This window comes from Cherax quadricarinatus, unplaced genomic scaffold (assembly GCF_038502225.1).
Source record: "Cherax quadricarinatus isolate ZL_2023a unplaced genomic scaffold, ASM3850222v1 Contig66, whole genome shotgun sequence".
NCBI classification, from domain to species: Eukaryota; Metazoa; Arthropoda; class Malacostraca; order Decapoda; family Parastacidae; genus Cherax; species Cherax quadricarinatus.
Genome location: NW_027195092.1, coordinates 398,515 through 412,418, shown reverse-complemented (window position 1 = coordinate 412,418; position 13,904 = coordinate 398,515). Strand labels below are relative to the sequence as shown.

The 13,904-nt window shown below is 43.3% G+C and overlaps 1 protein-coding gene across 1 annotated transcript; it reads right to left on the bottom strand.

Moving 5' to 3' along the window:
• Positions 1 to 4,146: 4,146 nt before the first annotated feature.
• Positions 4,147 to 7,027, bottom strand: LOC128701039 (glycine, alanine and asparagine-rich protein-like). The gene is made up of 2 exons (XM_053794592.2): positions 6,957 to 7,027; positions 4,147 to 4,689 (listed from the first exon to the last, which is right to left on the bottom strand). Exons 1-2 carry the CDS (start codon positions 6,966 to 6,968, stop codon positions 4,147 to 4,149), a joined length of 555 nt encoding a protein of 184 aa, XP_053650567.2. The 5' UTR covers positions 6,969 to 7,027.
• Positions 7,028 to 13,904: the final 6,877 nt, after the last annotated feature.

Sequence of the window (13,904 nt, the reverse complement as noted above, 5' to 3'; positions counted from 1 at the left end):
TACCTTGACCATTCCTGCCTCCTGACCAACCTAACCTAACCTACCCTGACCTGCCCAGTCTCCTGACCAACCTTACCTAACCTACCCTGACCTGTCCTGCCTCCTAACCATCCTTACCTAACCTACCCTGACCTGTCCTGCCTCCTGACCATCCTTACCTAATCTACCCTGACCTGTCGTGCCTCCTAACCATTCTTACCTAACCTACCCTGACCTGTCCTGCCTCCTGACCATCCTTACCTAACCTACCCTGACCTGTCCTGTCTCCTGACCAACCTTACCTAACCTACCCTGACCTGTCCTGCCACCTGAGTATCCTTATCTAACCTACCCTGACCTGTCCTGTTTCCTGGCCAACCTTATCTAACCTACCCTGACCTGTCCTGTTTCCTGGCCAACCTTATCTAACCTACCCTGACCTGTCCTGTTTCCTGGCCAACCTTATCTAACCTACCCTGACCTGTCCTGCCTCCTAACCAACCTTACCTAACCTACCCTGACCTATCCTGCCTCCTAACCAACCTTACCTAACCTACCTTGACCTGTCCTGCCTCCTAACCAACCTTATCTAATCAACGCTGACCTGTCCTGCCTCCTAATCAACCTTACCTAACCTACCCTGACCTGTCCTGCCTCCTAATCAACCTAACCTAACCTACCCTGACCTGTCCTGCCTCTTAACCATCCTTACCTAACCTACCCTGACCTGTCCTGCCTCTTAACCATCCTTACCTAACCTACCCTGACCTGTCCCGTCTCCTGACCAACCTTACCTAACCTACCCTGACCTGTCCTGCCTCCTGACCATCCTTACCTAACCTACCCTGACCTGTCCTGCCTCCTAACCATCCTTACCTAACCTACTCTGACCTGTCCTGCCTCCTGACCAACCTTACCTAACCTACCCTGACCTGTCCTGCCTCCTAACCATCCTTACCTAGCCTACCCTGACCTGTCCTGCCTCCTGACCATCCTTACCTAACCTACCCTGACCTGTCCTGTCTCCTGACCAACCTTACCTAACCTACCCTGACCTGTCCTGCCTCCTAACCAACCTAACCTAACCTACCCTGACCTGTCCTGCCTCCTAACCAACCTAACCTAACCTACCCTGACCTGTCCTGTCTCCTAACCAACCTAACCTAACCTACCCTGACCTGTCTTGTCTCCTGACCAACCTTACCTAACCAACCCTGACCTGTCTTGTCTCCTAACCATCCTTACCTAACCTACCCTGACCTGTCCTGTCTCCTAACCAACCTAACCTAACCTACCCTGACCTGTCCTGTCTCCTAACCAACCTAACCTAACCTACCCTGACCTGTCCTGTCTCCTAACCAACCTAACCTAACCTACCCTGACCTGTCCTGTCTCCTAACCAACCTAACCTAACCTACCCTGTCCTGTCCTGCCTCCTAACCAACCTTACCTAACCTACCCTGACCTGTCCTGCCTCCTGACCATCCTTACCTAACCTACCCTGACCTGTCCTGCCTCCTAACCAACCTAACCTAACCTACCCTGACCTGTCCTGTCTCCTAACCATCCTTACCTAACCTACCCTGACCTGTCCTGCCTCCTAACCAACCTAACCTAACCTACCCTGACCTGTCCTGCCTCCTAACCAACCTAACCTAACCTACCCTGACCTGTCCTGTCTCCTGACCAAATTCCTTCCCCAAATCTTTGTAAATCTAGCCAAGAACATTTGTGCCTAATAGGCCTACTAAATTTAACAAACCCTTAAAACTGTTTTAAGAATTGATTCTAATTCTAAATCAAAATATTTTGACATAGAAAAATCTTATATATATCTAAAATTTTAGATAACGTTACATAGAGAAATACAATGGACACTGCATCGACACCATGCCCAGCCCTTCTAGGGTAGGGTAGGTGCCTGAGATCGACACCGTGCCTAACCCTTCTAGGGTAGGGTAGGTGCCTGAGATCGACACCGTGCCTAACCCTTCTAGGGTAGGGTAGGTGCCTGAGATCGACACTATGCCTAACCCTTCTAGGGTAGGGTAGGTGCCTGAGATCGACACTATGCCTAACCCTTCTAGGGTAGGGTAGGTGCCTGAGATCGACACTATGCCTAACCCTTCTAGGGTAGGGTAGGTGCCTGAGATCGACACCATGCCTAACCCTTCTAGGGTAGGGTAGGTGCCTGAGATCGACACTATGCCTAACCCTTCTAGGGTAGGGTAGGTGCCTGAGATCGACACCATGCCTAACCCTTCTAGGGTAGGGTAGGTGCCTGAGATCGACACCATGCCTAACCCTTCTAGGGTAGGGTAGGTGCCTGAGATCGACACCTTGCCTAACCCTTCTAGGGTAGGGTAGGTGCCTGAGATCGACACTATGCCTAACCCTTCTAGGGTAGGGTAGGTGCCTGAGATCGACACCTTGCCTAACCCTTCTAGGGTAGGGTAGGTGCCTGAGATCGACACCTTGCCTAACCCTTCTAGGGTAGGGTAGGTGCCTGAGATCGACACTATGCCTAACCCTTCTAGGGTAGGGTAGGTGCCTGAGATCGACACCTTGCCTAACCCTTCTAGGGTAGGGTAGGTGCCTGAGATCGTCACCTTGCCTAACCCTTCTAGGGTAGGGTAGGTGCCTGAGATCGTCACCATGCCTAACCCTTCTAGGGTAGGGTAGGTGCCTGAGATCGACACCTTGCCTAACCCTTCTAGGGTAGGGTAGGTGCCTGAGATCGTCACCATGCCTAACCCTTCTAGGGTAGGGTAGGTGCCTGAGATCGTCACCATGCCTAACCCTTCTAGGGTAGGGTAGGTGCCTGAGATCGACACCATGGCTAACCCTTCTAGGGTAGGGTAGGAGCCTTTAGCTCATAAGACTGTCATTCCCATTAGCCCCCTTGGGGCGGGGATGGCAGACCAGAGAGGCCTAGCTTGTGGCTAGGCCTGGGGACAGTTGGTCCTGAGGCCTAGCTTGTGGCTAGGCCTGGGGACAGTTGGTCCCAAAGATGAGGAGGTACTTGTACCTCCTCCCATGGGAGACTTAAGTCTCAGACACTCCCTAAAGAGGGAGCCAAGGCCGGGCCACCACTTGGACAAGGCCCGGGCCGGGAGAATACCCGCTAATATTTAATTATAATAATAATTATGGGCACTGAGAAATAAATAGATAGATAGATCGATAGATAGCTTAGGTATCAAAATAGGTAAAATTGAGAGAAATAAAGGATTGTTGGAGAGATATATAGATAGATATATATGTATTTTATGGACTAGATAATATAGAAAGAGAAATAGATGGATCGATAGATAGATAGAGATATAGGAAAGATGGATACGTTGATAGATATATAACGAGATAGATATATAGATAGATGGATATATAAACAGATAGATAGAAAGATGGATACGTAGATAGATATATAACGAGATAGATATATAGACAGATGGATTTATAGGCAGATAGATAGAAAGATGGATACGTAGATAGATATATAACGAGATAGATAGATAGGTCAAGGTAATTATAGACAAAAAACTCAAATATTTTATTTGTCATCTCTTAATTTTTCCCATTATCCCCATTTTTTCCCATTATCCCCATTTTTTCCCATTATCCCCATTTTTTCCCATTATCCCCATTTTTTCCCATTATCCCCATTTTTTCCCATTATCCCCATTTTTTCCCATTATCCCCATTTTTTCCCATTATCCCCATTTTTTCCCATTATCCTCATTTTTCCCATTATCCCCATTTTTTCCCATTATCCCCATTTTTCCCATTATCCCCATTTTTTCCCATTATCCCCATTTTTCCCATTATCCCCATTTTTTCCCATTATCCCCATTTTTCCCATTATCCCCATTTTTCCCATTATCCCCATTTTTCCCATTATCCCCATTTTTTCCCATTATCCCCATTTTTCCCATTATCCCTATTTTTCCCATTATCCCCATTTTTTCCCATTATCCCCATTTTTCCCATTATCCCCATTTTTCCCATTATCCCCATTTTTCCCATTATCCCCATTTTTTCCCATTATCCCCATTTTTCCCATTATCCCCATTTTTCCCATTATCCCCATTTTCCCATTATCCCCATTTTTCCCATTATCCCCATTTTTCCCATTATCCCCATTTTTCCCATTATCCCCATTTTTTCCCATTATCCCCATTTTTTCCCATTATCCCCATTTTTCCCATTATCCCCATTTTTCCCATTATCCCCATTTTTCCCATTATCCCCATTTTTCCCATTATCCCCATTTTTCCCATTATCCCCATTTTTCCCATTATCCCCATTTTCCTCCCCATTATCCCCATTTTCCTCCCCATTATCACCATTCTTCCCCCCATCGTCATCTTCGTCATCTTCAAGTCCGCCGAAATCCTGCTGGAACATGACACCTTCACCTACACCTTCAGGAAAGTAGCCACCTTGAAAGTGACTCAGGTGAAAGTGACCATCACCATCATCATCTTCAGGAGAGGAGCCACCTTGAAAGTGACTCAGGTGAAAGTGACGGTCACCATCATCTTCAAAGCTATGATCCTCCAGGGACTGCAGACTGTCATGTTCACGGTCATCTTCATCCCTGGACCAGTCCTCATCACTCTCACCAAACGCCAGGTATCCTGGGGTATCCCTCCTAGCAACGTGCTGGGGATACCCAGCAACAATCCCAGCAATGCCCAGCAACACTAGTACCTGCCACGGATGCTTATAATAATAATTATAATAATATAGGCAGGTAAAAATGACATATTTACAAGTGAAAATGACATATTTATGGGTGAAAATGACATATTTATGGGTGAAAATGACATATTTACAAGTGAAAATGACATATTTATGGGCGAAAATGACATATTTATGGGTGAAAATGACATATTTATGGGTGAAAATTACATATTTATGGGTGAAAATTACATATTTACAAGTGAAGATGACATATTTATGGGTGAAAATGACACATTTACAAGTGAAAATGACATTTATGGGTGAAAATGGCATATTTATGGATGAAAATGACATATTTATGGGTGAAAATGACATATTTATGGGTGAAAATGACATATTTATGGGTGAAAATGACATATTTATGGGTGAAAATGACATATTTACAAGTGAAAATGACATATTTATGGGTGAAAATGACATTTATGCGTGAAAATGACATATTCATGAGTGAAAATGACATATTTATGCTGGAAAATGACACATGTGCTGGTGAAAGTGACGTATTTACAGATGAAAGTGACATTTCCACTTAAAAATGACTTATTTACAAGTGAAAGTGACATATATACAGATGAAAATGACATATTTGCAGGTGAAGGTGAATTGTTAATAAGTTAAAGTGACATTTACCAGGAAAAGTGATGCATTTACAGGTGAAAATGACTATATGCAGAAGAACATGATATGTACATAGGTGAAAGTGACATATAGACGTGAAAGTGACATATAGACGTGAAGCTGACATACACACAGGTGAAAGTGACATATACAGTGGTGAAAAAATGACACATACACTAGTGAAAATAACATGTTTACAGATGAAAGTGACATATACAAGTGAAAATGACACAAATGCAGGTGAAAGTGACATATATAGAGGTGAAAATAACACATACACTGGTGAAAGTGACATATCTTCCAGTGAAAGTGACACATTTACATGTGAAAGTGATACATTTACATGTGAAAGTGATACATTTACATGTGAAAGTGACATATTTACATGTGAAAGTGACACATTTACATGTGAAAGTGACACATTTACATGTGAAAGTGACATATTTACATGTGAAAGTGACACATTTACATGTGAAAGTGACATATTTACATGTGAAAGTGACATATTTACATGTGAAAGTGACACATTTACATGTGAAAGTGACACATTTACATGTGAAAGTGACATTTACATGTGAAAGTGACATATTTACATGTGAAAGTGACACATTTACATGTGAAAGTGACATTTACATGTGAAAGTGACATATTTACATGTGAAAGTGACACATTTACATGTGAAAGTGACATTTACATGTGAAAGTGACATATTTACACGTGAAAGTGACACATTTACATGTGAAAGTGACACATTTACATGTGAAAGTGACATATTTACATGTGAAAGTGACACATTTACATGTGAAAGTGACATTTACATGTGAAAGTGACATATTTACATGTGAAAGTGACATATTTACATGTGAAAGTGACACATTTACATGTGAAAGTTACATATTTACACGTGAAAGTGACACATTTACACGTGAAAGTGACACATTTACATGTGAAAGTGACACATTTACATGTGAAAGTGACACATTTACATGTGAAAGTGACATATTTACATGTGAAAGTGACATATTTACATGTGAAAGTGACATATTTACATGTGAAAGTGACACATTTACATGTGAAAGTGACACATTTACATGTGAAAGTGACATATTTACATGTGAAAGTGACATATTTACATGTGAAAGTGACATATTTACATGTGAAAGTGACATATTTACATGTGAAAGTGACATATTTACATGTGAAAGTGACACATTTACATGTGAAAGTGACACATTTACATGTGAAAGTGACATATTTACATGTGAAAGTGACATATTTACATGTGAAAGTGACATATTTACATGTGAAAGTGACATATTTACATGTGAAAGTGACATATTTACATGTGAAAGTGACATATTTACATGTGAAAGTGACATATTTACATGTGAAAGTGACACGTTTACATGTGAAAGTGACACATTTACATGTGAAAGTGACACATTTACATGTGAAAGTGACACATTTACATGTGAAAGTGACACATTTACATGTGAAAGTGACACATTTACATGTGAAAGTGACACATTTACATGTGAAAGTGACACATTTACATGTGAAAGTGACACATATACAGATAAAAATGACATACACACGAGTGAAAGTGACATATTTACCAGAAATCTCATGACAGCGTCGCTGACGTAGAGAGAAGATGTATGAAGGTGCTGGGACAGCTGAGCTAGGACTGGGGGTCCTAGGCGTGCTGGGAGTCACTCTTATAGCTAGGACAAGAGTGACCTTGCTGGGAGCCCCGCTAGGCAGCCGATAGACGTCAGGAAGACTACTTTTTCCAGTATATCTATCGCTACCCTGGTATGATTATTGTATCTGGGTGGTAGACAGCAACCATCCAGGGAGGTACAACCATCCAGGGAGGTACAACCATCCAGGGAGGTGCTACCATCCTGGGAGGTACTACCATCCAGGGAGGTACTACCATCCAGGGAGGTGCTACCATCCAGGGAGGTGCTACCATCCAGGGAGGTACAACCATCCAGGGAGGTACTACCATCCAGGGAGGTGCTACCATCCAGGGAGGTACAACCATCCAGGGAGGTACAACCATCAAGGGAGGTACTACCATCCAGGGAGGTACTACCATCCAGGGAGGTACAACCATCCAGGGAGGTACAACCATCCAGGGAGGTACTACCATCCAGGGAGGTACTACCATCCTGGGAGGTACTACCATCCTGGGAGGTACTACCATCCTGGGAGGTACTACCATCCAGGGAGGTACTACCATCCAGGGAGGTACAACCATCCGGGGAGGTTCTACCATCCAGGGAGGTACTACCATCCTGGGAGGTACTACCATCCAGGGAGGTTCTACCATCCAGGGAGGTACTACCATCCTGGGAGGTACTACCATCCAGGGAGGTACTACCATCCTGGGAGGTACTACCATCCAGGGAGGTACTACCATCCAGGGAGGTACAACCATCCGGGGAGGTTCTACCATCCAGGGAGGTACTACCATCCTGGGAGGTACTACCATCCAGGGAGGTTCTACCATCCAGGGAGGTACTACCATCCTGGGAGGTACTACCATCCAGGGAGGTACTACCATCCTGGGAGGTGCTACCATCCAGGGAGGTACAACCATCCAGGGAGGTGCTACCATCCTGGGAGGTACTACCATCCAGGGAGGTGCTACCATCCAGGGAGGTACAACCATCCAGGGAGGTGCTACCATCCAGGGAGGTGCTACCATCCAGAGAGGTACAACCATCAAGGGAGGTACAACCATCCAGGGAGGTACAACCATCCAGGGAGGTACTACCATCCAGGGAGGTGCTACCATCCTGGGAGGTACTACCATCCTGGGAGGTACTACCATCCTGGGAGGTACTATCATACATGGAGGTACTACCATCCTGAGAGGTACTATCATCCAAGGAGGTACTACCATCCTGGGAGGTACAACCATCCAGGGAGGTACAACCATCCAGGGAGGTACAACTATCCAGGGAGGTACAACCATCCTGAGAGGTACTACCATCCTGGGAGGTACAACCATCCAGGGAGGTACAACCATCCAGGGAGGCACAACCATCCAGGGAGGTACAACCATCCAGGGAGGTACAACCATCAAGGGAGGTACAACCATCCAGGGAGGTACTACCATCCTGGGAGGTACAACCATCCAGGGAGGTACAACCATCCAGGGAGGTACAACCATCCAGGGAGGTACAACTATCCACGGAGGTACAACCATCCAGGGAGGTGCAATCATCCAGGGAGGTACTACTATCCAGGGAGGTACAACCATCCAGGGAGGTGCTACCATCCAGGGAGGTACAACCATCAAGGGAGGTACAACCATCAAGGGAGGTACAACCATCCAGGGAGGTACAACCATCCAGGGAGGTACTACCATCCAGGGAGGTACAACCATCCAGGGAGGTACAACCATCCAGGGAGGTACTACCATCCAGGGAGGTGCTACCATCCTGGGAGGTACTACCATCCAGGGAGGTGCTACCATCCTGGGAGGTACTACCATCCTGGGAGGTACTATCATACATGGAGGTACTACCATCCTGAGAGGTACTATCATCCAAGGAGGTACTACCATCCAGGGAGGTGCTACCATCCTGGGAGGTACAACCATCTAGGGAGGTACAACCATCCAGGGAGGTACAACCATCCAGGGAGGTACAACCATCCAGAGAGGTACAACCATCCAGGGAGGTGCAACCATCCAGGGAGGTACTACCATCCTGGGAGGTACTACCATCCAGGGAGGTACAACCATCCAGGGAGGTACTACCATCCAAGGAGGTACTACCATCCAGGGAGGCACTACCATCCAGGGAGGTACTACCATCCAGGGAGGTACTACCATTCTGGGAGGTACTACCATCCAGGGAGTTACTACCATCCAGGGAGGTACAACCATCCATGAAGGTACTACCATCCAGGGAGGTACAACCATCCAGGGAGGTACAACCATCCATGGAGGTACTACCATCCAGGGAGGTACTACCATCCAGGGAGGTACTACCATCCAGGGAGGTACTACCATCCAGGGAGGTACAACCATCCAGGGAGGTACTACCATCCAGGGAGGTACAACCATCCAGGGAGGTACAACCATCCAGCGAGGTACAACCATCCACGGAGGTACTACCATCCAGGGAGGTACTACTATCCTGGGAGATACTACCATCCAGGGAGGTACAACCATCCACGGAGGTACTACCATCCAGGGAGGTACAACCATCCAGGGAGGTACTACCATCCAGGGAGGTACAACCATCCAGGGAGGTACTACCATCCAGGGAGGTACTACCATCCAGGGAGGTACTACCATCCAGGGAGGTACAACCATCCAGGAAGGTACAACCATCCAGGGAGGTGCAACCATCCAGGGAGGTACTACCATCCAGGGAGGTACTACCGTCCAGGGAGGTACTACCATCCAGGGAGGTACTACCATCGAGGGAGGTACTACCATCCAGGGAGGTACTACCATCCAGGGAGGTACAACCATCCAGGGAGGTACTACCATCCAGTGAGGTACAACCATCCAGTGAGGTACTACCATCCAGGGAGGTACTACCATCCAGGGAGGTACTACCATCCAGGGAGGTACAACCATCCAGGGAGGTACAACCATCCAGGGAGGTGCAACCATCCAGGGAGGTACTACCATCCAGGGAGGTACTACCGTCCAGGGAGGTACTACCATCCAGGGAGGTACTACCATCGAGGGAGGTACTACCATCCAGGGAGGTACTACCATCCAGGGAGGTACAACCATCCAGGGAGGTACTACCATCCAGGGAGGTACAACCATCCAGTGAGGTACAACCATCCAGGGACGTACTACCATCCAGGGAGGTACAACCATCCAGGTAGGTACTACCATCTAGGGAGGTACAACCATCCAGGGTGGTCCTACCATCCAGGGAGGTACTACCATCCAGGGAGGTGCTACCATCCAGGGAGGTACAACCATCCAGGGAGGTACTACCATCCAGGGAGGTACTACCATCCAGGGAGGTACTACCATCCAGGGAGGTACTACCATCCAGGGAGGTACTACCATCCAGGTAGGTACTACCATCCAGGGAGGTACAACCATCCAGGGAGGTACTACCATCCAGGGAGGTACTACCATCCAGGTAGGTACTACCATCCAGGGAGGTACAACCATCCAGGGAGGTACTACCATCCAGGGAGGTACAACCATCCAGGGAGGTACTACCATCCAGGGAGGTACTACCATCCAGGGAGGTACTACCATCCAGGGAGGTACTACCATCCAGGGAGGTACTACCATCCAGGGAGGTACTACCATCCAGGGAGGTACAACCATCCAGGGAGGTACTACCATCCAGGGAGGCACTACCATCCACGGAGGTACTACCATCCAGGGAGGTACAACCATCCAGGGAGGTACTACCATCCAGGGAGGTACAACCATCCAGGGAGGTACAACCATCCAGGGAGGCACTACCATCCACGGAGGTACTACCATCCAGGGAGGTACAACCATCCAGGGAGGTACTACCATCCAGGGAGGTACAACCATCCAGGGAGGTACTACCATCCAGGGAGGTACTACCATCCAGGTAGGTACTACCATCCAGGGAGGTACTACCATCCAGGGAGGTACTACCATCCAGGGAGGTACTACCATCCAGGGAGGTACAACCATCCAGGGAGGTACTACCATCCAGGGAGGCACTACCATCCACGGAGGTACTACCATCCAGGGAGGTACTACCATCCAGGGAGGTACAACCATCCAGGGAGGTACAACCATCCAGGGAGGTACAACCATCCAGGGAGGTACAACCATCCCCTTAGAACACAAGCCAGTTAAACATTTTGCACTCTGGCAGGTCCTCACCCACACCAAGTCGATCCCAGCTTCCTCCAACATCTTGGATCAAGAGCCCTCCGACCATACGGGTGTACCGCTATGTCGGGGCGTGCGTAAGAGGGTCACCCTTTGACATTCCTAAAACCTGTGTATAAGATCTTGACTGATCCAGCGAAGATGTGGGATGATATTAATAATAATAATAATAATAATAATAATAATAATAATTATAATAATAATAATAATAATAATAATAATAATTATAATAATAATAATAATAATAATAATAATAATAATAATAATAATAATAATAATAATAATAATAATTATAATAATAATAATAATAATAATAATAATAATTATAATAATAATAATAATAATAATAATAATAATAATAATAATAATAATAATAATAATAATTATAATAATAATAATAATAATAATAATAATAATTATAATAATAATAATAATAATAATAATAATAATAATAATAATAATAATAATAATAATAATAATAATAATAATAATAATAATAATAATAATAATAATAATAATAATAATAATAATAATAATAATAATAATAATAATAATAATAATAATAATAATAATAATAATAATAATAATAATAATAATAATAATAATAATAATAATAATAATAATAATAATAATAATAATAATAATAATAATAATAATAATAATAATAATAATAATAATAATAATAATAATAATAATAATAATAATAATAATAATAATAATAATAATAATAATAATAATAATAATAATAATAATAATAATAATAATAATAATAATAATAATAATAATAATAATAATAATAATAATAATAATAATAATAATAATAATAATAATAATAATAATAATAATAATAATAATAATAATAATAATAATAATAATAATAATAATAATAATAATAATAATAATAATAATAATAATAATAATAATAATAATAATAATAATAATAATAATAATAATAATAATAATAATAATAATAATAATAATAATAATAATAATAATAATAATAATAATAATAATTATAATAATAATAATAATAATAATAATTATAATAATAATAATAATAATAATAATAATAATAATAATAATAATAATAATTATAATAATAATAATAATAATTATAATAATAATAATAATAATAATAATAATAATAATAATAATAATAATAATAATAATAATAATAATGATAATAATAATAATAATAATAATAATAATAATAATAATAATAATGATAATAAACATGAACAATAATAGCAACTTTAGGAACAGCAACAACAGAAACGGTAACAACAGTAACAACAGGAACAGCAGCAGCAGTAACAACAGGAACAGCAACAACATCAATAACAGGAACAACAGCAACAGGAGCAGCAACAACAGGAACAGTAACAACATCAATAACAGGAACAACAGCAACAGGAGCAGCAACAACAGGAACAGTAACAACATCAATAACAGGAACAGCAGCAACAGGAGCAGCAACAACAGGAACAGTAACAACATCAACAACAGGAACAGCAGCAACAGGAGCAGCAACAACAGGAACAGTAACAACATCAATAACAGGAACAGCAGCAACAGGAGCAGCAACAACAGGAACAGTAACAACATCAACAACAGGAACAGCAGCAACAGGAGCAGCAACAACAGGAACAGTAACAACAGAAACAACAACAATAGCAACAACAGGAACAGCAACAAGATGAACAGTAATAACAGGAACAGCAACAACAGGAGCAGCAACAACAGGAACAGCAGCAACAGGAGCAGCAACAACAGGAACAGTAACAACAGAAACAACAACAATAGCAGCAACAGGAGCAGCAACAACAGGAACAGTAACAACAGAAACAAGAAGAATAGCAACAACAGGAACAGCAACAACAGGAGCAGCAACAACAGGAACAGCAGCAACAGGAGCAGCAACAACAGGAACAGTAACAACAGAAACAAGAAGAATAGCAACAACAGGAACAGCAACAACAGGAACAGCAGCAACAGGAGCAGCAACAACAGGAACAGCAACAACAGGAGCAACAATAACACTCTCGTTTTGAGGCAGATGACTTAAGGTAATTTGCAACATTGCTCTGGTGAGCACTTTCACACACACACACACACACACACACACACACACACACACACACACACACACACACACACACACACACACACACACATCTACGTCAGGCCCATACTGGAGTATGCAGCACCAGTTTGGAATCCACACCTAGTCAAGCACGTCAAGAAATTAGAGAAAGTGCAAAGGTTTGCAACAAGACTAGTCCCAGAGCTACGGGGATTGTCCTACGAAGAAAGGTTGAGGGAAATCGGCCTGACGACACTGGAGGCCAGGAGGGTCAGGGGAGACATGATAACGACATATAAAATACTGTGCGGAATAGACGAGGTGGACAAAGACGGGATGTTCCAGAGATGGGACACAGACACAAGAGGTCACAATTGGAAGTTCAAGACTCAGATGAATCAAAGGGATGTTAGGAAGTATTTCTTCAGTCATAGAGTAGTCAGGCCGTGGAATAGCCTAGAAAGTGAAGTAGTGGAGGCAGGAACCATACATAGTTTTAAGGCGAGGTATGATAAAGCTCATGGGGCAGGGAGAGAGAGGACCTAGTAGCAATCAGCGAAGAGGCGGGGCCAGGAGCTGTGAATCGACCCCTGCAACCACAACTAGGTG